At 40.2% G+C, this 25,015-nt stretch overlaps 1 protein-coding gene across 2 annotated transcripts in view; it reads left to right on the forward strand.

Annotated features, from left to right (window-relative positions):
- Positions 1 to 3,147: 3,147 nt before the first annotated feature.
- The window catches only part of dlg2 (discs, large homolog 2), a gene marked incomplete at both ends in the record, with an annotated part of 158,453 nt that continues 136,585 nt past the window's right edge, over positions 3,148 to 25,015 (forward strand). For both annotated transcript variants that reach the window (XM_080013293.1, XM_080013294.1), the window contains 3 exons: positions 3,148 to 3,166; positions 4,220 to 4,351; positions 22,392 to 22,543. In XM_080013293.1, coding sequence (XP_079869419.1) covers positions 3,148 to 3,166; positions 4,220 to 4,351; positions 22,392 to 22,543 — 303 coding nt within the window. The remainder of the gene's footprint in view (positions 3,167 to 4,219; positions 4,352 to 22,391; positions 22,544 to 25,015) is intronic.

Here is a 25,015-nt window from a genome sequence, read left to right on the forward strand (position 1 = left end):
ATAGAATCAGTGCTATTATGCCATGTATTTTTAATAGTTCATATTTAGTGAAACTTTAAATTCATATGATCAAAACGCCTCTTCCTTGAATTTTAGATGATTAAAATACGTGTGTTTGAAAAATAAAGCCCAGGACATTTTTCACCCATCATATGCATTCTATGTTTAAAAGGAGACAGCAGCACCATGACGGTACCTGCCACATTTCTGTGATGGTGTCGTCGAACACGCCCCCGACATCATCGAGCTAGGGAGGGCGTAATATGGTCAAATTTCCTAGTTTTGTTCAGTATTTTTGCTGCAGCATTTTTGAACCAGTCAGAGAGCTCTGGTGGCTGACTTTGCCAAACTGCAGAATGACATTTTGACAGCACAGCCGTCAAGTCCTGCTGACACAAACGCGTGTATTAAGGTTTCAGCATTGGTCATTGGTAACAGGATGGCTTAGGGCATTGTTACGGACATGGCGCAATGCCATCTTTACTATTTGTTCTTTATGTGGGGCTGGAACGTGAATGAGGAGTGGAAAGTAACGCCAAGATTTTAAACGATGAGGCTGTGTAACATGGTGCAACCATCAAAACACTGGGTTAACCCCTCAAGGGGAATGCCTGTGTTTGAATGCTCCAACAATTGGCAGCTCAATTTAGTCAGGATTTCAATGGAAAAACCTCTCAGACGTCCCCCCCTTTTTTTTTTTTATATATCACAATGGCACACTAGGTTTCGAGAGATCAGAGTTTGGCTAGGTGGGTGCACACAGCTGTGTGTCACCAGTGTAACAGTGAAAATGAAGACTATGACTAATGGTTGTGTACTCCTCTGCACGTCGAACAAGGTTTGCCTTTGTGCAAGATTGATCTCGGACGCCCTGCTTTCGTCCGCCACCAAGAAGCAGGGAGGTTCTCGGAGGACGGTCTCAAGGATCTTACGTCACAAGTCAACATCTAGGTTCAGTAGGTTCAGCAGCAACCTAAAGTGCAAAGCAGCGCCATAAAGAAACGATATCTATAGTTATAACCACTAGGAGGCAGAGCGGTGCTTGTTTCGCCCTGGACGAACAAAATTGTGAGACGATGACGGACAACAATCACAATAATACATGATTATCAGTAATAAATCATTTTGAATGTGAATAGTTAAAGAAAAAAAAAATCCTATTTTAAAAATGATAATTGGTACGAGACAGCCAACGTATATGGAGGCGCTCGCATCCTTGCGCCACGCGGACGGTGTATTGACACCTCAGTGGGCACATGCTTGCTTGTGTGTTACCAACCGACGTCGGGTGTTCTTGTGGTGTCGTTTGCAGAAAGAAAACAACGCAAGCAGCACCACCTTCTGCTCCCGTGCAGGGCGCAGCCACACACTAAAAACACGTGGGCCATGTTTCAACTCTAATGCTGCGTTCAGGGGGAAGCGGGAAACCGGCCCTTTGACGTTCCCCGGCTAAATGTGTCCCATTACATTTGTTGGGGGGGGGGGGGGTAACGGGACATCTTCGTTCGCCCGCGGTGGATTTGTGGTTGTTTGCCATTCTTGTGTATTTTGTACGGTTACGGAGGAGTTTAGATCGAAGTCGGGTGTGTTTTCCAAATTAATAAAAAAACAAAAAACAGGCAAAGATAACTGTATTCACCGTTAACGGTGCGTAAACTCGGGGCCCCAGCGACCTGCCCCGAAATCCCGACCTCCACTACCTTCGCTTGCACTCCCCCCCCCCCCCCCCCTCCACCCAAGTAGGAGTTCTGACTTTTCCGCGTTCCAATCGCAACGGAACGTAGCATTCCCACCCCCACCCCCACCCCGCAGTCCCTCGCTTCCCATTGGCTCAACCGCCCGACGCCACGAGGCATCGCGCTCGGCGATTGGCCGAGGCGTCCCGTCAATCGGGGGGGCGGCTCACCAGACGAGAGGCGGAGCAGCCCCCGTGCGCCGTTGCTAAGGTAAGTTAAAAACTGCTGGTGACGCCGTCACTCTCCGCGGCCCCACGGCGCGAGTGGGAATGTGGCGGCGGTGCGGGGATCGAGCGGCCGAGCGGGGATGCGGTTTTTTGGGGTCAGCGGGGATTTCCGACCGGCACACGTAACACGGAATATGTAAAATAGACGGAGACGGAGAGCCACGCGTCCCGCGGCCCCCCCCCCCCTCCCCCCTCCATCCCATCCCATCCCATCCCATCCCACACCCCGCCTCCCCCCGCAGCTGGCAGGCAGGTATCACTGCGCTGGGGAGGCGCCGTCTGTCTAGCGTGATAACTGGCTCACTATTTGGCAACGGCGTGATGCCTTTCTTCATACAAGGGCCATGAAGAACAGATTTGTTTTATTGGCCGTTTTGTTCATTTTCAGGGGGATGCGTTTCGCACCTTGTTGCCTCTGGAACACCATGTAATGAATCTGGTTTTGTTTTTTTTTTGGGGGGGGGGGGGGGGGGGGGTGACGGGACAGCAAAAGGAAAACTTTAATGTTATGACTGTTTCAGGTGGATTGTGGTTGGACACGTTCACAGAAAAACGTATTTTTTTTTGTGTGATTTTTGAAGAGATGGCTACGGGGATTGTGCAATTCGATTCTTTTTTTTAAGTGACTGTATAACAAAAATAAAATCTTTCACTGTTTTGACTTTTGAAATTTCAGGTGAACGCGGTCGGCGTGTTCCCAGGCTGTGGATGAGGTGAAAGGCCCACGGAGCCGTCCGCTCTCCCACCATGGACCAAGCAGGAACGGCCGGACTCACGACTCAGGCCGGGCTTGCACCTGTCAGCGCACACTCCCCAAACACCGAAGCGGCTGCAGCCTACTTTCCGGCCAACGATGGCGACTTTCCGGGCTGGCGTTGCACCCATGGGTCTCCAGCTGTGTGCACCACCCATTGATTCATCTCCATGTGAGGCGGACGGCCATGACTCTGACGTAGCGAGGCACTTTGCCCAAAGGATGCTTTGCTGAGGTGTGAGGAGCAGCGATGCAAAGCCTTGTTTTTTTATTTTTTTTATTTTTTTAAATCATCTCTCGCAGTAGAACTTTAACACGTCATATTCCACGTTTTCCCAACTTGGGCCGCTGTCGTATAAAAATGAACTTTTTGGGTATGAACTGAGGAGTGAACCGGAACCTTCAGCCCGAGCGGGGGTTTATGAGAATCATGCCTGTTAGAAAAAAAGGTAAGTTGTATAAAGAGGTTTTATATATATATTCACTTTACTGACATCTTACAAATAATTGGGGGACAATTGGCGGATTAAGAAAACTTGACTGCAGTGGGCTCGTTTATAACTATCGTAGATCCTAGATCCTTAGATTCTAGTGTTTACAACAGCATATTATGGTTTGACATTTGCTACTTTGCTACTCCTCACCAAGCTGATCGGAGCAGAATGGAATAGCTCAGTGACTTTTTTTGTATGGCTACATTTAAAGACCACTGTTGTGAGCTGTCAAAATCACTTGATTCCAAGTCTCGGCTGCCGATAGCGCCATAAATTGCGCGTCAATTGCGCCCGCCGTCTTTGTGTACGATTTGCAAAAGGTATTGCGCTGACGACATGACAGCGCAATCACAGCCATAAAGTTTTGCTGCTGAGTGCAATTTGCGCTCGTTTTGCATCTGATCGCAATAATCCATGTGAAAATAATCCCTGCATATCTGCGTCAAGCTCCCCCTTGGCGGTGATTGGGATTTGAAAAGAATGGAAGTCGTCCGGGCGTCCTGGGCCCCACCCCCTCGCGACACACGGGGAGACCCCAACGATCGCGTGGAGCAGAGGCACCGCTGCCTTTTCTTTTTTTTCTTTTTGGCTGCGTAGTTACCGCTAGCTCACTGCAGACGCTAATAATGTCACGCTAACTGCGTGTGGCTATTAGCGCCCGTGTGAATTGGATGTTTTTTGCAGTGAGGCTCATTTGTATAGAAGGGGCCAATTTTGTGCCGAATCTATACATAATACCTCATTTAAATACGTGTACAAAGCACCGGCGCACTGAGACACTATTTACATGGCAGCGCAGTTACAGTAGGGCTGCATTTCATCATTTGTGGGTGCTTTCTGAATTAGACGGTTTTTGTGTCATCTGCGCAGGTTTAGCGGCAGCAAGCAGCGCAATCCTTTTGTGATGATTTCAACACTTGGAACACTTTAACCGTTTGAATGCGGCAGGCTTTCCTGGTAATCTACAGTACATTTGACTAAATACACCTTTATCTGATACCCCTCTAGACACAACCAGAGCCTTGGGGCTTTTGGAAGAGTACTGCTGTAAACTGAGGAAGCCAGAAGAGCAACTGCTAAAAACTGCCATTCAGCGAGTGATGGTGATTTTCCAAAGCAACCTCTTTGAGGCACTTCTTGGTAAGTTGGCGCGGCTCCCTCAGTCCAGATTCCAGACACACTCTCTGGGTTTCCATCAGGATGTCAGTGTTTGAACCCTAAACAGCGGCACAATGAATAATGATTTGAAAGCCATTGTCAGCATTTACCTGACCTGTTACAATCCATCCCATTCATTGTACAATAGTCAATGGTGCTTCTTCAGTTCCTCAATTTAACACACCAAATGAATATCTTAATTCCTCAACAACGAAACAAGTAAAACGTCATTTATTCACATAGCAGACAGTATGGCTGCTGTCTTTTTCCAATGCAAGAGTGAATCTTTAATTCAGTCATATGGTCACAAATGCCACTGTTTTGGAGCAACATATTTTCAGGCTCTCTTTGTCAAATTTTATTTCTAACTCTGCCAAATATGTTGCTGGAGGCGGGGATCTGTTAGGACGCGTTACATGTAATGAGTCCCGACTGGAGAACAACCGGACCAGCCAAACCCCAACAATAACATGCTGATTCAAACGTGACATGGATGACCATCAATTGCCAGGGACTAAAAAACCCTTTTCGAAAAAACGACTGCTGGTATCCGAAATTGCTCCGTGGCTCGTAGTGAACACAAATTAGGCCAGCACTGATGAATGTAACTTTTCCTGTAGCCAGTGGGTCGAGGAGTTCAAACATCCTCTCCGGACACCAGCATTCTTAGACAAAGTTTCTGGGGGTTTGCAAAGAACTTTCTGCAAAGGGGCTTATGATGTCTCAGATTTGAGTATTCTTTTGGTATATACTACAGCATTAATGTCTAAAACACACAAAGGGTATGTGGAACTCCCTGGTATTTCACCAAAAACACACATATCACATCAGTGAGTGTATTGTGCATACGTAATTAATGAGGTAGCAGTAAACAATGAAACCTGCAGGGCAGATGGAAGGAACATCGCAACTGGGAAACATACTAATGAGGAAATAACAAAAATAGTCCATTATCACAATACCACAGTAACGCATAACTCTGTGCCTGTTAAAGTTTGTTAGATTTGCTATCGAGGTGATATAATGATCCTGCTTTGTTTTGCTGCTGGTTGTTACAGTATGTTACCAATATTTTCACCTTCCCCAAACTGTCACTCTTTTGTGCTTGTGTACGATCTTTAAATGCATTTGCAAAGGAGCGCAACGTCAGGCCACTGGAACATATTCACATCTTTAGTCATCAATCAAAAAAATGTCAGCAGTGTTTGGTCATAGTGGTACGTTGTGTTTTGAATAGCAAATGTCAGACGTTGTCCTTAGGATTTAATATTTATGTAGACAGAATCAAAATCAGGATGATTCTTTTCTCCGGGTGCATTTATATGTACGACAAATATATCGTGTTGATTGTTGGTGAGTATCCACAGACAATTAGCGTTTAAAAAAAGCTTGACAGTCTGATTAAAATAATTATGTAATATAAAATAGAATGTAAAGTAAAAATGCCAAATATACACAAGTAGCTGGAAAATACAAAACACAACCTATCGTATACCCTCTGCATATTCCAACTGATAAGGATTATAATATTATTCATTGCGAGACCAACATTTTGTGCCATGGATAAATAGCACTTTAGTCAAAGAGGGCAAAACGATTGGGGCTGAAGCCCCCAAGATACCCTCCTTGCACATCTGTGGTTGAAGGATAATACTGTTTCTAGCCAGGACCTGAACCTATTTTAATTCAACTTTATACTCAGTGTAATTTGATTTAAATGGTTTACTCAGTGTTTTGCATTATTATTTTAAGCAGGATTAGTACCAATGGGTACCAAATGGTATTGTATAACATTTTGAAAAGGACAATGTCAACACAAGATTTTAACCTTTTTAAGAAAGGAAAACAATTGTACTTACTCTTAACGTCACAGTGCTTAACAAAGGGTATTGGAAATTAATACATACTCAAAGAAAGAAGTTTAATTGTCATGTTACTCACACAAACCGGTGGTTGAAATGAAAATAATTGTTTTGTATCTTAAATACTCATTTATTTAGTTGGCCAATATTTTTACAGTTGCCATTCTTTTTTTAATCTATATTTCAGAAATATGAACGGCTTCAGCAGCATATAACAATGTTTACTGGATAATATTTCCTTAATATTAAAAGAACATGGTTCTCTAATCAATAGGAGCTTATATGATCGGAAGTACATTTCTGTGTTTAAAATTCTGCCATGAAGTCTAATATGTAGCAATGTAGTTGTGTGATTCTGTACCCACCGGTAGGGGTTTAGGGAGGGAGACTGAGTTAATCTGGCACTGGGGTGCTGACATGACATGAGCTTTTATTACGGACATGAACAGAAAGGCTTGCTGGCCAAAACGATAAACAATAGTAATAACAGTAAGTCGGGGGCGCCTTGAAGCCTCAGATGGGCAGGAAAAAGCACCCAGAACATGTTAATCACAGATGAGATCACTGTCAGGAAAGATTGAGCTGGGATGCTCGGCATCCATCCAAATTTATCTGGGTTATTCTCTACCTAACATAGTGAAGCTTAGTGACAGAAGTGAAGTTAAGGGACAGAAGAGATCAATCTTACCGTGCACTCACACTGGTTGCGTGTTGGTGTCACTGTTAAACATTTGGAGGGAGTTTTTTTGCTTATAAATGGTATGATCTTGCTCAACACTAGAATATTACCTTTTGTGTATATTAAGACATTTCCTCCAATGACAGTCCATGAAATGTCACAAATTCTCGCTAACACGGGCTGCCACTTGGTTTTACATAAATACATGTAATAAACCTTATCAGATGTCAGAATTAAATGAACAGAAAATTTGGGGTTTTCTTAAAAAAAAACAAAAAAAAAACATTTACTATAAATGAGCAAATAGGTGCTTAATACTCATAAAGCTTCAAACTACTACAAACCTGTGCGCTGTATATGTGAAATTGTTTCCTGTTTTTTTTTTAATTGCATACCTTCACATGCATTATTGTTGCAGCATAATACCTTTAGTTTAGAGGAGCACTTTACCTAATCTCACCGTAAAAACCCTGTAATAATTGCTTATTTCTCACAAATAATAAAAAAGTAGGTTGCTACGGCAGGTTCCATTAGGACCCTATTTAGAATTATTATAATTGGGGATTACATTTCCAATCTTATTTTCATTCTCTGTAAATACTTCCATTATATAATACCCCAGATGTTCTCTAGAGACATACCTTGCATTGTGATGCCGTTTATAAAAACACAGGAGCATTTTCCCTACAATTCTACAAAACTACATTTCCCATGATTCATTGCGCACAGAATAAGATTCACTCATTCATTGTGGCGACGGCAGGGGTCATTGTTTATAAAGAAATATTAATGATCGTTTTCAATACAAAGTATTATACAAAAGACAAAGCCAAAACACCTCAGTTTATATGCAGGAGCATTAAGTATCTTTTGCCTTATTACTTAGCATATGATTCTTTTTTTCAAAGGCAAACAGAAATGTATGCAAAGCGTAGCCTATTTGAAGGCTGACTGGCTGACGAGATGTCTTTGACTTATAGCCTCAACAAATACTGTATTTGTGGGATGGTAATGGGTTGCTACAGACTGTTAACTACACAATACGGGGTAACTAACTATAATGATTTTGCTATGTTGTTAATGGACGCCTGCTATATTCTCTATGGGGTATGGGAAAGAATTACCTTGAGATTAATATTCACGCATCATTACTGGAATCCCATGAATCATTTCCAGATAAATGGTATGGCAGAGGTTATTTTTTCTACTAGGATGCAGATTTAAACTGTTGACACAGACACTGAAGGTCCTGCCATCTTTTCTGATGGTAACAATGAAAAACAAAACAAAACCCCAAATAAAGGGCAGTCAATGCTTATCACAATGTGGTAACAACTTAGCTATGGAACAAAAGCTTCCTGAAATAGATATAATCATCTTACTAAAGCATTAGGTGCTGACTAATCTGGCCAGTGGCATGGCCCCACCCATATCTCCATCACTGCATAGTGGATCCGTATTCATCATCATGTGGATTAACCCGTTAATCAGTCCAACCTCTTCTAGTGCAAGGCAGGGCTGTCACTCATCTGTACAGTAAGAAGACTTGGTGACCTGCTTCCATCTCTAGCCAAGATAAATATAACCAAATCAAACATTGATGTAGCATTACATCTAAACGTCAACAATGCTTAAGCTATTCTGATGTATTCAGACATCAGTCATTATTCCCATAATGACTTAAAAAAAAAAAATCTAAAAACCAGGCATACTCATTGCTGTAATGTCAGCATCTAACATTAAAACTGTGACATTTTATCAAAAAAAAAAATATACATATATGGCTGAGTAGACGTGATTCACACCAAGTTGTGTGTACACAGACTTTGTTCTTTGCGGGTGAGGCACGACTGCCTTTTTGGCAACTTTATTAAGCGACATCCAACATCTATAGAAAAATCCTCCACCTCAAAACTAAAACTAAACTAACTAAATAAATCGATATTAAAGGCTAAATATGATTCGAATGAAACATAAGACACATAATAGGCCATGTCAAACTGACGGCTACGCAAGATTGCAAAAACAGAGCGCTGTACGCCACTGTGGCAGGTGAGCGTCACAAATTTAACATCCATTCAGCAAAGTCGACCGCTATTGGCGGATGTTGATTTTACACCCTGTTTATAATCCAATGTTTATGTATTAAAATGTCCGTTGCACAGTACAGTCCATATTTGTAATCGAAGGGGTGTGTGTGTGTGTGTGTGTGTGTGTGACTATCAATTCCAATAGTGGCAAATCTCAGCACACATGCAAGATGTTGCAGTACATTTATAGGCCTTATATGCTTCTGTTTATAGAGACGTATATACGTATATGTATGTGACAACTAATCTCTTGAACTTGAACATTGACAAAGCACACAGCAATGCCATGTTACTTTTTTGCCCACTCACCTTCTGCATGCCTGCAAATTATGATGAACAGGTACAGGCCAATTCCAGTTAAGGAACAATTGGCATTCATCATCGGGTACATCTGCAGCAAGCACAAAATCGAGGAACTACTAAATATTTGATGAATCCTACATTAGCCCCCAGTTTTGTAGCCCCCCGTGCAAAAAAGTAAGAATTTGTAAGAATTTAAGAAAGGTTTTGTGCAGTATGAGTTTCACCTGCTGTCTCCTGATGAACAAGAACGTTCAGTGCTTTAATACGGTAAGACCTGTGTCTCAGTGCTTCCCAGGGAGATCCTTGTCTCACCTTGGGCTGAGCATTAATTAAATCTTTATGAGCTGGAATGTCCCTGGAGTGTTATCTATTATAAACGATGTTGGATAGTAAATAGCTTTCTCTCTTTATATTCTGTACTTCTCTTTATCATTGTTATGTACGACCATTTTAAGTTATATTTCTTATTACTTTCATACAGCATTAAAATATCATCATGTAAACGTTTATTTTAGGCACATCGTGTATTTATAGGTCCATTTCATTTGGTACTTGACTTGGTGGTTGATTTAAGTACTTAGCCAGTTAATACTTTCACTTTTTAGGTGGGGAAATAACTTAACTCAAGAGCTAAGGAAATTGATACATTTTAGTAGCAAGTGCCAAAGGGAAATAGTTTGGACTAGGCAAAGCAAATACTGTGTGAGCAAAAAAAATACTTTGCTGTTATAGCTATTGCACATTAACAGGTAATAGATAAAAAAACACCTCTGATATATGAAAATTATATATCAGCGAACATCATATCCTATAGAAATTATCCATGACAGGCAATGTCTGACCTTAAGTGCATCTCGTAGTATTGCTCCACATGTCAAAGATCGCCTCTGCCACTGGTTGGCGTTAAGGGGTTGCATGTATGCTTAATGGATTATAGGACTCTTCGAGAGCTTTAGGTCATCTAGATCATCTGTCGGTGCGGTGGTTTTCAACTCATGCCACATGGTTTCTCTTTTAATCTTCAAACAAGGAATTTCCCTCCACATTTCTGGATAACAGGGTTTGTATCGTATGAAAATATTGTATGGTTTGGGCAGGCAATAAGCTGTACTTCTTGAAAACGGAGTGATTTGATTTTGGCATTGGACATATTTAATTTATTTTAGCTTATTTTATTCGATTTACCAGAATTGTTCTTGATTTTGGGAGTTAAGGTAATGAGGGTTCAAGGGATGCAGTTTCTTTTTAGATCTGTGTAGTGTCAAGAATTTATAGGAAATAGACTCCTATCATTGTCGAGAGAACTGAAAAAGTGAAAACCGGTGCCCTTAATAGAAATAACTGGACCTTGTGAACAGTCGGTCAATAAATAACGCAGACTTAAAATTATATGTAAAAATGCAATTGGACAAGTCAAAGCATTCAATGCAGTAGATGGCAAAGGATAGGTTGAACAATCGCATTCTAACGCCTGTTTACACCTGGCGTTAGAATGCGTCTCGAGTAACCACTTGTGATCAGATCTCACTTCCCCGCTCTATATGCAAGTGACTGTTATTGTTTCCTTAGTTTCTTACTTGTATGGAAAATGGAAAAAAACAAAAACCTTACTCAGAATTGGAGTGTAGTTTTTTTTTCTCCTCTGGTTTTCCTGTGTTCTATTTGTTTTCATTAGTTTCTTCTTGTATGAAGCAACATTTTTAAACACAACTGAATGAAGGGACTGATCTGGTCTTTCTTTATTAGACTTTAGACTTTAGACAAATTATAATTATAAATAAGGGGAATCATAATGATATTTTTATACGCGAACACATCGCGTGCGGAACGCCTCCATCGCAGAGAGCCGTGCCTCATTCAAATAAATCAACTGAAAACAGTGTGTTTTTAGTTGTTTTATTTGGAGGAACGGGGAGGGGCATGGAGGAACTCGCCGAATAGTTGAATATTCGCACTGAACAGCTGAATCTGAAAACCGAAAATTCTGAATTCTGCGGTGAAACTGAGAAGTTTTGTTTCTCCAGAAGCCATTAAACATAGGATGGAAAGTGTGATTTTATTTTAGATCTATTTTAGCTCTATTTATTTCTGTTAGTTTCCTACTTGTATGAAACAAACATTTTAAGTTAAGGAGTTAAGGAATTGCCCTCATCACTGTGTAATGAAATGAATGAAGCAAAAACACCTGTCTCGTGCCGCATCACGCACATCTCCCCGTTGCGTTCCGTTGCGTTCCGTTGCTATGGGACTACTTTTTAGTTTTGGTTTAATAAGGGAACGTAGTGCACAGCGGAGCGTAGATGATGGTTGCCCTGATGCGCACTGTCACGGGCGTCCCGATGTGTTCCGATCACGGAAATGCGCTTCCTCAATGCTCATTCACGCTGTATAAAAAAAAAAACGCGGCTCAAAGGGCACCATGGACAACAGGGGGAAGTTGCTTGAGCACCATCAGCCCCCCTCTGCACGTGCATGCCTATGTGTCCCCGCTGTCCCATGCTGCGTCACACCGTCTCCCCATTGCTTTCCATTGCTATGGGACTTAATTTTTTAAAAACCGGAGGTTTTAGTTTGTTTACCTTACTTGTGAATAATAAATCCTGCACTTCTGTAGCGGGGAGACGTTATTAATTTCCCTACCAGACTTTAATATAACGCCGTTGAGTACGTTCTTCCGCTTAGGCAGTGGACGCCAGTGCGTAGGCGGTCCTTCAATTACAATTACACATTTGCGTTTACACTGCTTAAAGAATGTGGCCATATGTGGCCCAGACCACCTCCGAATGTGGTCTGAGCGATCAGATTTCAATGTTTATGCCAGGTGTAAACGGGGTCCAGGTGAAGCAGAAATGTGTAATAATGATATTGTGATTAACAGGTTTTATCAAAGCAACAGGGTTTTAGAAGCTATGGTGCCTAAGTCTAGTATTCAGGCCCTAATGAACACTTCTCAACACCCCTGAGTGGCAAATTGTTTATGTGTGCAGTGTGTCTGGCTGGTGAGTACCTTGTTTGTGTATCGGTGCCAAGTGTTTCAAGTCCACCATCCATCCTTGCTTGCCAAAGACAATGTAAAAAACAAATCTTCCTGAGGTAAGTCATCTGGGGGCTAGGACATGAACATGAGTTTAGTTTAGTTTTAATTTCAAGTTGATTTTGTGGAGAGCCACTGGCCCATTATTTATGAGGGGTCCAGCTCTGAAGGGGCAGGAGCCCTATTTCTATGGATGTCATGGATCCGCCGCACTCACAGACAAGATGATTAAAATATTAACAGTATTTGGGGCAGTCCTGACATGCCGTCGTAAAAAAGTTGTATCCAGATAGTTCCATTATTGTGGAATAATTTAGTAAAAAACTCCTTTGTCAATCGCCGCAACACGCATGCGCAAATGACGGCTCGCGCAGGTCACATGATAGCATTGTAGTACAGTGATTGGTCAAAAACCGCGCACCAAGATGGGGGTACGTGTAGATGGGACTGACTTCAGAACATCATGGATGTCATGGATCCGACGAACATTTTCATTTACATTTTACATTTAGTCATTTAGCAGACGCTTTTATCCAAAGTGACTTACAAGGGAGAATAACATTCAAGCTACATTGCGACAGAGACATTAGCGTAACAATAAATACTGCTAAGTAGTGCTAAGTAATTGTAAGTTAGGAGAGGAGGTACTCTCTGAATCTCTCTCTCTCTCTCACTCTCTCTCTCTCTCTCTCTCTCTCTCTCTCTGAATCCGAATAAGATGTGTATTTGGGGCAGTTCCAAGATGGGGTTATTTGAGTTTCGTCCGGATGGGTTCGGTATTGTGGATGGAGTTTGTGATCAACAATCGCCACCTCACCAAGATGGCACCATGCACAGCGTGCACGCGCAAGTTGACGGGGTACACCGATCACATGATGGCACTGCAGTCTAGTGATACAGCAATATAGTCGTGATTGGACTTTAACTAAAGGAATATACTGTAAGATACAAACTCTTAACCATACAAAGTGAGGTATTATTTAATTACTATTCAACTTTATTATGTTTGAAAAAAAATTCAGTTGAAGTATTACCAGAAGAGAATTGGATTAAACAAAGGACAGTGTATTAACATTTAGCGGACGCTTTTATCCAAAGCGACTTACAATTATTCAAACACCAATGGACGCAACCATCAGGAGCAATGAGGGGTTAAGTGTCTTGCTCAAGGACACTACAGCATGCTAGCAGGAGGAGCCTGGGATCAAAGCAGCGACCTTTAGATTACTAGACCACCAGCTCTACCTCCTGAGAACAACTGACACGCACCAACTAACCCTAACCCACCACGAGTAAGTTCTATTTAATAAAAATCCAATAACATCACTGTCTGAATTTATAGACATTCCAGAGATATCAACGTATACAAACTTCCTGAATTCTAAGTATAAATACAGTAAATACTGTATTTATTGTGTATGTGTTTTGAAATATTTTCTTTTTCTTTGTGTTTTTTGGTTCCCCATCAGATGCCTCAAAGATTTGTTATAGTAAAAATGTGTAGCCCACTACACACAATTTATATCATTATATATCCTCTACACTTAAAGTCAGATAAACCAGTTAACTTAGTTTACTTTTTTTTTGTTTAAAGTGCCATAAATTAATTATGTTCCCCAAAATGGATTAATAATCGTGATAAATAATCATGCTCACAATATTGGCTAAAATAATTGTGATTATCATTTCAGCCATAACTATGCAGCCCTACTTCAGAAGGATAACCGCCGTTAGTTGCGGCATAGGAAACCCGCCCACAGCCTCAAACACCGCCCCATTATAGAATAACGCTGTAACCAGGCCGGAACAAATGAACTTCTGCAGAACACACCAGAACAAAGAGCCAAAGCACACTCGTACATAACTTTAATGAAGGGCCGACTACCCTGGACCCCGCGTATTGCTGCCTGCAGCTATATTTATAATAATAATAATAATAATAATAATAATAATAATAATAATAATAATAATAATAATAATAATAATAATTATTATTATTATTATTGTTATAATAATAATAATAATAATTATTATTATTATTGTTATTGTTATTATTATTATTATTATTATTATTATTATTATTATTAATTTGGTCTCTTTTCTTATTCTAATTCCAAAACTGGAAAGCTGTAGGTCTGTGGATTTGCAAGGCCAAAAGACCTTTATACTTAATTGTTCATTCACTTGTATCTGTTTTTAGTGCAATGTGAAGTCCATTAGAGGGAGCCATAAGGCAGAGCTTAGCGTAAGATAACTCTATTGTAGCTTTACCACTTCTTTTTAGAAGCGGAGGGAAACTGCTTTACGTTTCCATCTCTTTAAGATTAATGTTGAAAGGCCTTTTAGGTTGATGAAGAGAAAAAAAATCCTTTGCCAAACCCAGCACTCCAATAACAATGAAAGGAAATTGTATTGCAGTTGTCCTATATTTCAGGACAAATAAAAAAATATATCATTCAAGCTAAGACTCATACCATAAAGAAAATAGCATTATTGCTGCTATGGGCTATTACGAAAAAAGATGCAGAACATAGTACCATTATTTCCGGCCCCATTATTCCTCCTACCCAATGTTCATTAACACAAATGGACCTTTCCTGAACTGGCTTTGCTCTATTCAAGCTTTGGTGCTGAACTGTAGTTATGGGAAATTATAGTCATTCACCCAGAAAGAAGAACCATATGTCACAATTCTCTAATCTCTATCATGCTGTAGGCATGGAATTATCATAAAGATGTGGGATATGAATCATCATGCATACATCATTACTGTACTCACTGAGCCTGTTCTGCTGATCTTCTACTGCCCCCCATGGCCACATGCACCAACACACCCACACACACGTACCGTTTATAATGTTCAGATTTAGTATTTTAACAAAGAGATTTGTCTACGTGTAGGCTGGTCAAAGCTTGGGTATACACTCAGGGATACTATAAAAAAAATCCTGTTGAGAACTCCCTGGTACAGATAATACATATAATTTGTATCTGAGCAGATCCCACGCTGTGTCCCTTGATGTGGAGACTTAACAGGTCCTGTACATACAGCACATCTTCAAACTTTCTTAGGGGCGTATACACACCAACCTCTGAGGTCAGTGATGTAAAATTCGAATCAGGAAATTAATTTGTCCATTTCTCCATTTCTTCAGTCTGCCGGGAAAGATACTGCTCGCTTTTACTGGCTTGTTTACATTCCCAATAGCTGCCATTAGCATGCATAATAGGGGGATCACCCTATTCCCAACAGCCCCATGTTCCCTCAATCCTAAATTCCTTCATTTTAAAAATAAGTCCATACCTCTTTCCATTACTCTGTTATTTTAATAAAAATGCATAATCTGATAGTATATGTTTCATAAATAATATCTAAAATGGTGTATATAGACAAGCTGCTTCCACAAAACATTAACAAAGTTGGCAATAATGGTGCTAATGCCAAGTTGGTGATGTTTTGTAATGTTAACGCTGCGCAATACATTCAATTTCTCTCTTAATATATACAAATCTATAGTTTAATTGTAACCTCATTGGCGGTTGTACAATTTCAATACATTTATTATAAAATAAATAATAATAACATCTCAAAACCTTAATTTGAAATCGTACTTTTACTGAGTAGATTTTTATTCTCCTGGGTCCTGGGAACATCGATTCACTTCCCATATAATGTACATGCAGCTTGATTATTAAGTAGACTGAAGTAGACTAGACTCTGAAAAGTCTCTGAATCAATAACGACATTTTTTTTTTTCTAAAATATTGCCATCAAAATGTAATAAATTATTCCTTGTGACATGGAGAGCTTGCCATTTTTGGCCACTTTTAGTTTCACCCTAAATGTTTTCTATTCCAGCCTCCTGCAAATAATGGGTAATCACTTTCTTTCTGTTTGGCTACAATTGTCACCAACACAATGTACAATTTCATTGCTGTGGAACCACCCCACACATTTATTTGTAAGGATTGTCATGTGGCATGTGCAGGGTCGCATAGTCACAATATGATTTGACATGTGAACAATAGCAGGACAAGGATATCTACAGTATGAGACCCAGACAAGAAGACGCAGAATCCTATTTTCAAGAGTCAGAGTACTTCTATGCATCTGTGTGATGAAAATGTGTTTAGGATGGCAGTAGTACAAAGACAGCAAGAGGGGCATTTGAAATATGATTTCATCTTTTAGGCTCAGATTTTCTGCTTTTGCTTTAAATGAATGAGTACCTAGTCGTGGGTGCTGTACGCTCTATTTTCTTTAATGGACTGTTTTTCTTAACTGCGTTTTTTTTTTTGTTGCATTTGTCCTCCAACTCCCACACTGCGTGGATAGCCGAAGCCTGACGCTCTGAGAGTTTACCAGTTAAATGGAGGACCTGACGTCATGTGGGAAAGTACTTTGTGCTTGTTTCCATGGAGATGCCATGAGACGGTGTGTGACTGGGAGAAGTCCTGGGCATGTTAGCCCCATCACTTATCACACCGGGATAGATATTATTGTTAATATATTAACAGTGTTTTGAGTCCGGTAATCTAGGTTTAAATAGATGATCGTGTTCTTATCTTCATTGATATTTCTTTGGTAACTTTTATTTATTTTATTATTTTTTAAGGTTGCTAAAATTTGAGTGTTGAGTGTGCCCAGGGTACGGTTGAACTGCACAGTTGAACTGTCACCCTGCAGCCATTAATTTGACTCCTTCTCTTAGCCCCGCTTCAAATTGGCGTTATACCAGATTGGAATTGTCCGCCCACTCGGCACCTTCCTTTGCTAAATTAGGCCATTTCCTTGCTCTCAGCATTCACACATGCTTCCTCAACGATGACGGCTCAACTCAGCAAACCTACTCCGACAGTGTCCAGTGAGTCCCACGATGGTCTGAAGGCTTTGTTAAATGGAAAATAATAATTTGATACCAGCCGTATATGTCCTCTTGCACAACCCACTAATGACAATAATAATGATTTCTGCCAAAAACAGTTTTTACAAGATTTAATTGCTGTCTTAAACCATTATAGTAGAGACTATTAAAATATTCTGTGCAACAACTGGAAAACGTTTTCACCATTAGCCATTATTTGTCTTACTCTTACCCATTTTCCTTACATTGCGTTTCAGTAAAAACAGTTTGCTCATGTGGACAGATCAGTCCCAGTAGTATCAAAGTATATTTCAAAAAACCATATGATCCAGTAAAAAGTTAATTTTCTACTACTTCTACCACTACTGACAATTTATGTAAGCATTTTCTTATTCCACCTCTGTGCTGGGGCGAAACCTGTCAGAGTCAAACAATTAGGTAGAAGTTCAGTCAGAGCTCTATCCACAACGCTTCATTTCTCCATCTATTTCTCTCGCCGCCGACCTGACCATATACTGCACTTCCTCCGGGCAAGCGAGAGCCGCACAGGGGAGTGATTTGTTATTTTTCGATAATTAGTAGTCTGTGTGTGTGTGTGTGTGTGTGTGTGTGTGTATGTGTGTGTGTGTGTGTGTGTGTGGGGCATGATAGAAGGATTATCCGGCACCTTAGTCACTGTGGAGGAGGGCGAGCTGTAGGGAGGGGATGCAGCTGGAAGAACCGCTCCCAGTAGAAGGCAAGCTACAGGCCTGATCTCTGAAAGCTGTAAGCCCACTCCACCCACTCATTACGTAAGCACAGGGAAAGCAGCTCTGCATTGTGACGCTGTGTGTGTGTGTGTTGTTTGTGCACAGTGAGTGTGTTTTGTGCATTTTAGAAGAAGCTATCGCAGAGAGCTTTGGCGGAGCATTTCTGCCATAGAGGATGCAAATCTTTTCAAGATTTCCACTGCGTGGTTGCCTTGGATACCCAAAAGGAAAACAGCAGCATTCAAACATTTAGCAGTCATACACACTCAGAAAGGGAAGGTGGTTTTTTGATCGAAGGACTGTGACTGTATAATCTTATACAGTGTATAAAATATATGCTGTATTACTGTATATTTAAAATGTGGTTAAGTTATTCTTTTGACTATAGACTAGCTTATGTGAAAAATTGCAAACATAGTCCTGTACAACCAGATGAAAGTCACATCATTCAATCAAACAGAATTATATATTGTACTTTTGTTCTTTTGTCATCTTAATGTACTGCCCCATCCCCCAACCTTATTGGTTTTTAGGGCACGCATGTAACATCTGGCAAGGGACTACAAATGAAAATGAGCCTTTTGGCTAACTGTGTAATATCCAGCCATGGGATCTTTCTGTGGAGTAGATCAGTATTCATGTTATTACTGTACATGTAGCACATGCAGGAAAATAACTGAGCAGATTGGGATTTTGGGTCATTGTATTTTGTCCTAATGCCGATGGATTAACAGATACTTCGACTATTCATTTTTTATAAATTTTTACAAATTTGAGCAAGCTGCTCAGCTTGTTGGCATCACTCAATAATTGAAATGTACACGTTGTTGAACGTTGTAGTAGTTTTGGATTGTCCTGAATAATGTTCCCCTGCTTCACAAAAAAAAGGCAAGGCAAAGCAAACCAAGTGAGAGAGATACCCATTAATAATTGACATAAAGAAAATAATATTGTGATATTTGATTTTGGCAATATCGCCCAAGTCTATAACATGGACAGAAAACCCGTTTTACTGGACTTGAGATTCAACTGACTTCACTTTATGGCCAACTTTTAATTAATTTATTTGTATAAAGGATTCAAGTGAAGTTACCTTCAGTTTATTGGACAGACTTGCACAAAGCTTATCATTGTGCTTGTATTTACATGTAAATGTTTCACTTGGATGTACAGTGCCATAACTACTTATGCAGTCTATGAAATAATTCCAATCATTATGTGTGCCCTCTTTGTCTAAATGTCTGAATCACTCACAGTATGAATATTTTTATCAAACTGCTTTTAAACTCCCAACTCCACTAAACCTTTCCCCTTCAATGCACATTTTCTTAAACAAACAACACACTTCTCTTCGTGGACAGTCACATTTTCATCCCCACGGAGCTCGAGACACCTTTTACATGCCGGTCAAGTGTCTTAAATACTGTGCCAGCTGCCGTCTCTAAAGCAGCTCAGCAATGAGGGCTTCACAGTGCAGAGTGGAGGACTGCGAACACAGCGGACAGTAACCAGGAGGCGGGGTAGGGGCCTTTTTACTCTTATTCACTCTTAACTCTTTGCTAACTCTTACATTGCATATTAATAAAAGACAGGAATTAATAATGATAACCTCAGCTAAATCAGATATTCGGGGTGTAAGACCATGGTCAGTATTGAAGGGAGCAGGCGCCCTGTGTATGTTGCAGGATTAGTCTCACTCTTAGGGTTGCTACGGGGCATCTGGTCCTCTCACAAACCAGTTTCACTGCAACAGCTATACTGCAACATGACCGGGGAGACTAAGGAGGGTTTGCTGCACTGTAAGTTACTTTAGACCCATTGCTACTTGCTTTAAATTATACATAGTGGGTGCTGTGCATTCACTATGTACAATTTAAAGCCGCTAATGATGGTGTGGCCTCCAAAGATGCTTGAGTTTTATTCTGTGTACAAAGAAGAGAAATTACATTTAAAATATTCAAAAATAAGAGACATTGTTTGGTTACTTCTACGAACAACATGTTGATATGCAAGTTTTGTAATTTCACTGAATCGCAGCAGCCTTTTGCCTGACAACTGCTTACAAGACATATTTTAGTCATGCTCAGACCATTATGCAAACCCTTCTTTACACTAACTGCTCAAGGGCTTTTCAGGGACTTGCATACATTTTCTCTCTCCTGTCCCATTTGGAATCTACTGCGTGAATAGAAAAAAGTGCAATTGTTTATGGTCTTTAAAGAAAGACATGTTGGATGCTGGCTGTTTTTAATTTTTTTATTATTGGTGTCTTAAGACAGAAATATACAGGATGATTTGTGTGCTTTGAGGACTAAAACATTTCTGCCCTGCACGCTTGGTGGTGAATGCTAATAGCGTGTTGTTATTAACATCTATTTAAATGCAAATGGCCCTTTTATGTGCAGAGACGGGGCAGATCACTTGTGGGCCTGGGGGTGCTTTGGTAAAACACGGTTAGCCATTCTATAGATGTGTCTTCTCTTCAATAACAATGGCTCTGGTCTTGAGGGTCTAACAAAGAGCTCACTTGATTGATATAATGCAGGAGCTCGGCGGTAGACGTTATAGTGAGGAATCCCAACAGATGTTGTGTCTGGCACACCAGAAGACTGGAATGCAGCAGCATGGCTTATGCTGCAATGACTCATCCTGTGGTTCTGTGAAAAAGGGCTACTATGATGCAGTCACAGGTTTGCGATAAGAATTCCATTTACTGTACATGCTCATTCACCCAAACAGGTCCCTTTCCGATGCCATACAACTTTAGAAACACACATCACATCAACAAGTGAAGCGAGGATGAATAGGGAATACAGAATGGAAGCGATAAACTGGAGGAGAAACATTGTTGCAATGCTATAATAGGAATTCTAGGCATAAACATTTGAAGAAAAATAAGATTAGCGTAGTCTTTATCTGTTTTTCAAACTAAATATACATTTTTTTCAGTACTATAAAACATCTACTGTATTGTTAAATGAATGAGTTGGAAACTCCACTTTGAGTTTCATTTTCAGCTGAGATCTATGACGTGTAATTGTGAGATAACATTAAAGGGTATTGAAAAGAGTGTGGCCTGTTTGGAATGATTAATAAAAACAAATAAAAAAAACAACAACAAAAAAACCTTTGAATATCTGGTTGGATGACGTGGTTTGTAACTTAATTGGCTGAAGTGGAATATGTTTGAATATGTAAGTGATGTCTGAACTGGGTACTGATTGTGTGGAAACACTGCAAGTGACTCTGGCTTGTCGCTATGTATGGGTTGATTTAGCCTTAATTCTAAGCAGAACGGAGCGTATTCCACGTTGTGCTGTCCAACGCCTGCTGCCAGTAAACCATCTAGTAGATAGAATAAGATTAATATAACATTTTATTTATATATATATATATATATCAAAGTCCAAGTTTAGACAGTATGCAAGTGCCTTTAAAGTCTTTAAGTAAATCCACACTTGCTGCCAAGTAGATGTGAGGAAGGTTCATCACACCATATATATATATATATATATATATTTTTTTTAAGAAGAGCTGAATATCTGTAAATTTTGAATTACTGAAACACTTCACTTCCACTGATCCCGCCACTTCCTCACTCAACTTAATTTCTGTTGAATATTTGAAACTCGAAACTCGAAACTTGGTCGGTTGAAGGAATTGAAATGTGGGAATTGAAACATCATCTTGTTCTGGTTATTTGCCTCGTTCTGATTAAGGTGTTGCATGGAAATGCACTTGGTGAGTCTTGAATCAAGATGTCTCCATATTTTTCATAGGAATGAACACAAATGTTACATGAGTTTGGAGGTATCGAGCGTAGTCACTGGATACTGTAGGCACCAGTACGTCCAGATCTCTTCACACATCACCCCCACCCTCATCCACCTCTACTAGCTCCTGGTCAAGTCAAAATCGAAATTCATAATTTCTCAATTCTCCTCTCCTCATCATCTACAAGACCCCCAGCACCCTCAGTACCATTGATTACACCACCTCCTGGATTGAGTTTCCTCTGAAACTTAAAGCATTGAAAATAGCTTATATATCTAGGGATAGACGTCGACTGAACTTTAATTTTTTAACATACATTTAGATCGATAAATGTATTTTCAATATACAGCTGCTGGAAGACCCTGCATAGTCTCCAAGAAGACCCAAAGTAATAGTATTTCATGGTTAGTTTACTCCTTAGAACATTTTTTTAGAATACTAAACTAGAAAAATTGAACTGCGATACTAATATGGCCCGTCTATTGTAACGAAATGCATTGCTGTATTCATCACAGAACTCACATCATTTACCGCAGCATTGTAAGTCTATGTCACGAAAATTTCCATTCCTCTGTGTCACCCACTAAGATCCGTTTGGCACTTGGAGATTTTTAACTTGTTTCCAGACCAATTTTATGTCTAAACTTCTCGCCTCTTGCTCCCCAGATATCCAGGAGTTCTATGAGGTGACGCTGCTTAACACTCAGAAGAGCCATGAGCAGAAGCTGGAGGAGGTGAACACCATGGTGGACAAGTGGGGAAAGGGCGTCAACCCGCCGAGCCCAGAGCTCACTCAGTCGCCGTGCCCTGCGGAGGAGGAGCTGGTGGTGAGTGTCCCCGGGGGGCAGAAAAAAAACTCGGTTGAAATGCACCTCCCCTTGCGATTACTCGCATAATGAATTAAGCACGGCGCTACGCTTAGCAAATCTTTGCCTAACGCACTGCTGTCGCTGTTTATTAGCACTTTTAAGGATGTTTTCTTGTGCATTTAGTGAAAACGTTGGAAACCGAGCATTGTGTTTACGTGTTGTGCGCCGGTTTGATGTGTGTCGATGCGCGTTCCGGTGCTGTGCTGCGTATGAAAGCCGGCCGGGTTGCACTTCTAAGTATTTGTTTCAAAGGGTTCAGTGGGGTGTGAGAAGCAGTAATTGGCTCCCCTCAGGACCACATCTGAAATGTCTGTAAACAAACCAGACTTATCTCTTCCGGAAAGATGAAAAAAAAAAAAAAAACACATTGAAGCTTGTTTAAAACACTCAACGACGAGTTGAGTTCCAAGAAAGTGACGCTGAAAGGGCTGTATATGGGTATCCTGTAAAATGTGTCATTAGAAAAAATTGATTGTTTTCATTTAGTTTTAATGCCGTGTGAAGAATCTGAGGCATGCTGGGATTTATCTGGAATATGCAAAATGCATTTCATTTCCCTGTAATCTTGGTGTCTCTCCTTGCCTGGTTTACCTGACTGTGTTTGGCTACATCGCTGAGTGCGTCTTTAACTAAAATTATAGATAGGATGTAGTTTCCTTTTTTAAATTTAGGAATATTTCAGAATACTTAAGCTCTATCAAATGAATTGTTAATGAATCTGGGAAGATCCATAAGGGCTGTTTTAATTTCTTTGGAATTTTTAAATGAAGTTTGAGTCCAGTTATGAAGTAGATCTGGGCTTCGAGTTTTCCAAACTCCCCTGTGAACAGTAAGGCAGATGAGATGACGGTGATCTTGATGATCTTGCTTTCATCAAGATGTGATAAACAAGAAAAAGGCACCCCACCTCCCCCCGCCCCAAGATAACACAGATGAATGGAAAAATACACCAAGAGCAACATTCAGTAAGATGTGTTTATTTGTGTGTTTATCATTAAACTCACACAGCTTCAGTCATTGGGAATCTGGGGATTTTTGCAGCTGTATCGAGTGTTGCATCTCTTTCTCTCCCTCTTGTTATGCCCTCCCTGTCCCCTTTTTCTTTTGTTCATCTTTTGCTGTGTGTTCTTGGAAAATTATCAGTGATATATTACCAGGGGAAACAGTCGGTCCGATGTGTGTCAGCGTATTCAAGCAAGCTCTTTTTTCCTGTGACGTTCTCATTAAACTGAATGAATACATGGCTGAATGAACGGAGGAAGACTGAGAAGACGTTGGACGCCCGGCAAATAATCAAATTCCCAATATGAGACTTTAATGCAGCATTTAATGTGAACTGTAAGTTTCAGATTGTCATGTTTATCAGCTCTGGGAACTTCAACTAATTAGAAATAGCAACATCTAAAACAACTAATACATAGTGACTAATACGTGATTAATCGGCTGCTGTCTCCTGACACCTAAGGCTGGTTATCGGAATACAATACTTCAATACTAAGTCCATAGTTTCAATAGTTAGTATTAGTATCATAACAGTATAAAATAATTCTGTGGTGTTCATCACCAAATTTCAATATCCAAAGTAGTTAATCTCTTTAGTGTCAATGAGCCAAATATAAAACTCAAGGTTTGAATATCAAATGTAAATGTGTCATGTAATTTTCTTTTTACAAATTATTATATTTTTTTTTTCAATTTATGGTCATCTTAAGTATGGCAGAGATATTTTTTAATTTAAACAAGTTATACAACCCCGACTTTCCGTTAGAAAAAATTGGTGCCGGTCAAAATGTCCTGGAAGATTTCAATTTCCTGGACAAATGGGAGAGATTCCGGTCAAATATCAGTGTTTACTTTACATGCAATGCAACAAAGAATTTAAAACGATTGTACCTGTACCAATTTGCATCACATAAGCAATCCATCCCTTTATGATCTCACTGCTTACAAAGATGACTATTGATTTACAATACGATTTCACTACCTGTGAAAATCGATATAAAAATATATCGATTGTTTTGAAAAAAAGCCTTGTACTAACCTTATTTACAGAGGATGGATGATTTACCTCTATGGCTTCGCACTAGAGAGGTTTCAAACAAGCTCTGAAGGGTTATTGTTATTGTCCTTTGGGTAATTTTCATTAGTTTATTGAGTGATGCTCTCACTTACTAGGTTTGTACTGTGTAATTTGTTTAGTAGCATGTGTGTTTGCGTGGCACTCGACCAGCTAGTTTGGTAATCCTGCTGGTAATCCTGTTTGTCCACAGTCAAACCTCCCTCCTTCTGGCTTCATTTCTAGTCAGCCTAACACTTAAACCACTGGCAGAATTAATTCGGTTGCTTACATTTCGAGGAGAAAACCAAATTCCATGCAGCGATAGGCTGTTGATGGCTCTACATCACATCTTCACTGCATAA

The sequence above is a fragment of the Zeus faber genome, assembly GCF_960531495.2.
Source record: "Zeus faber genome assembly, chromosome: 14".
NCBI lineage: Eukaryota > Metazoa > Chordata > Actinopteri > Zeiformes > Zeidae > Zeus > Zeus faber.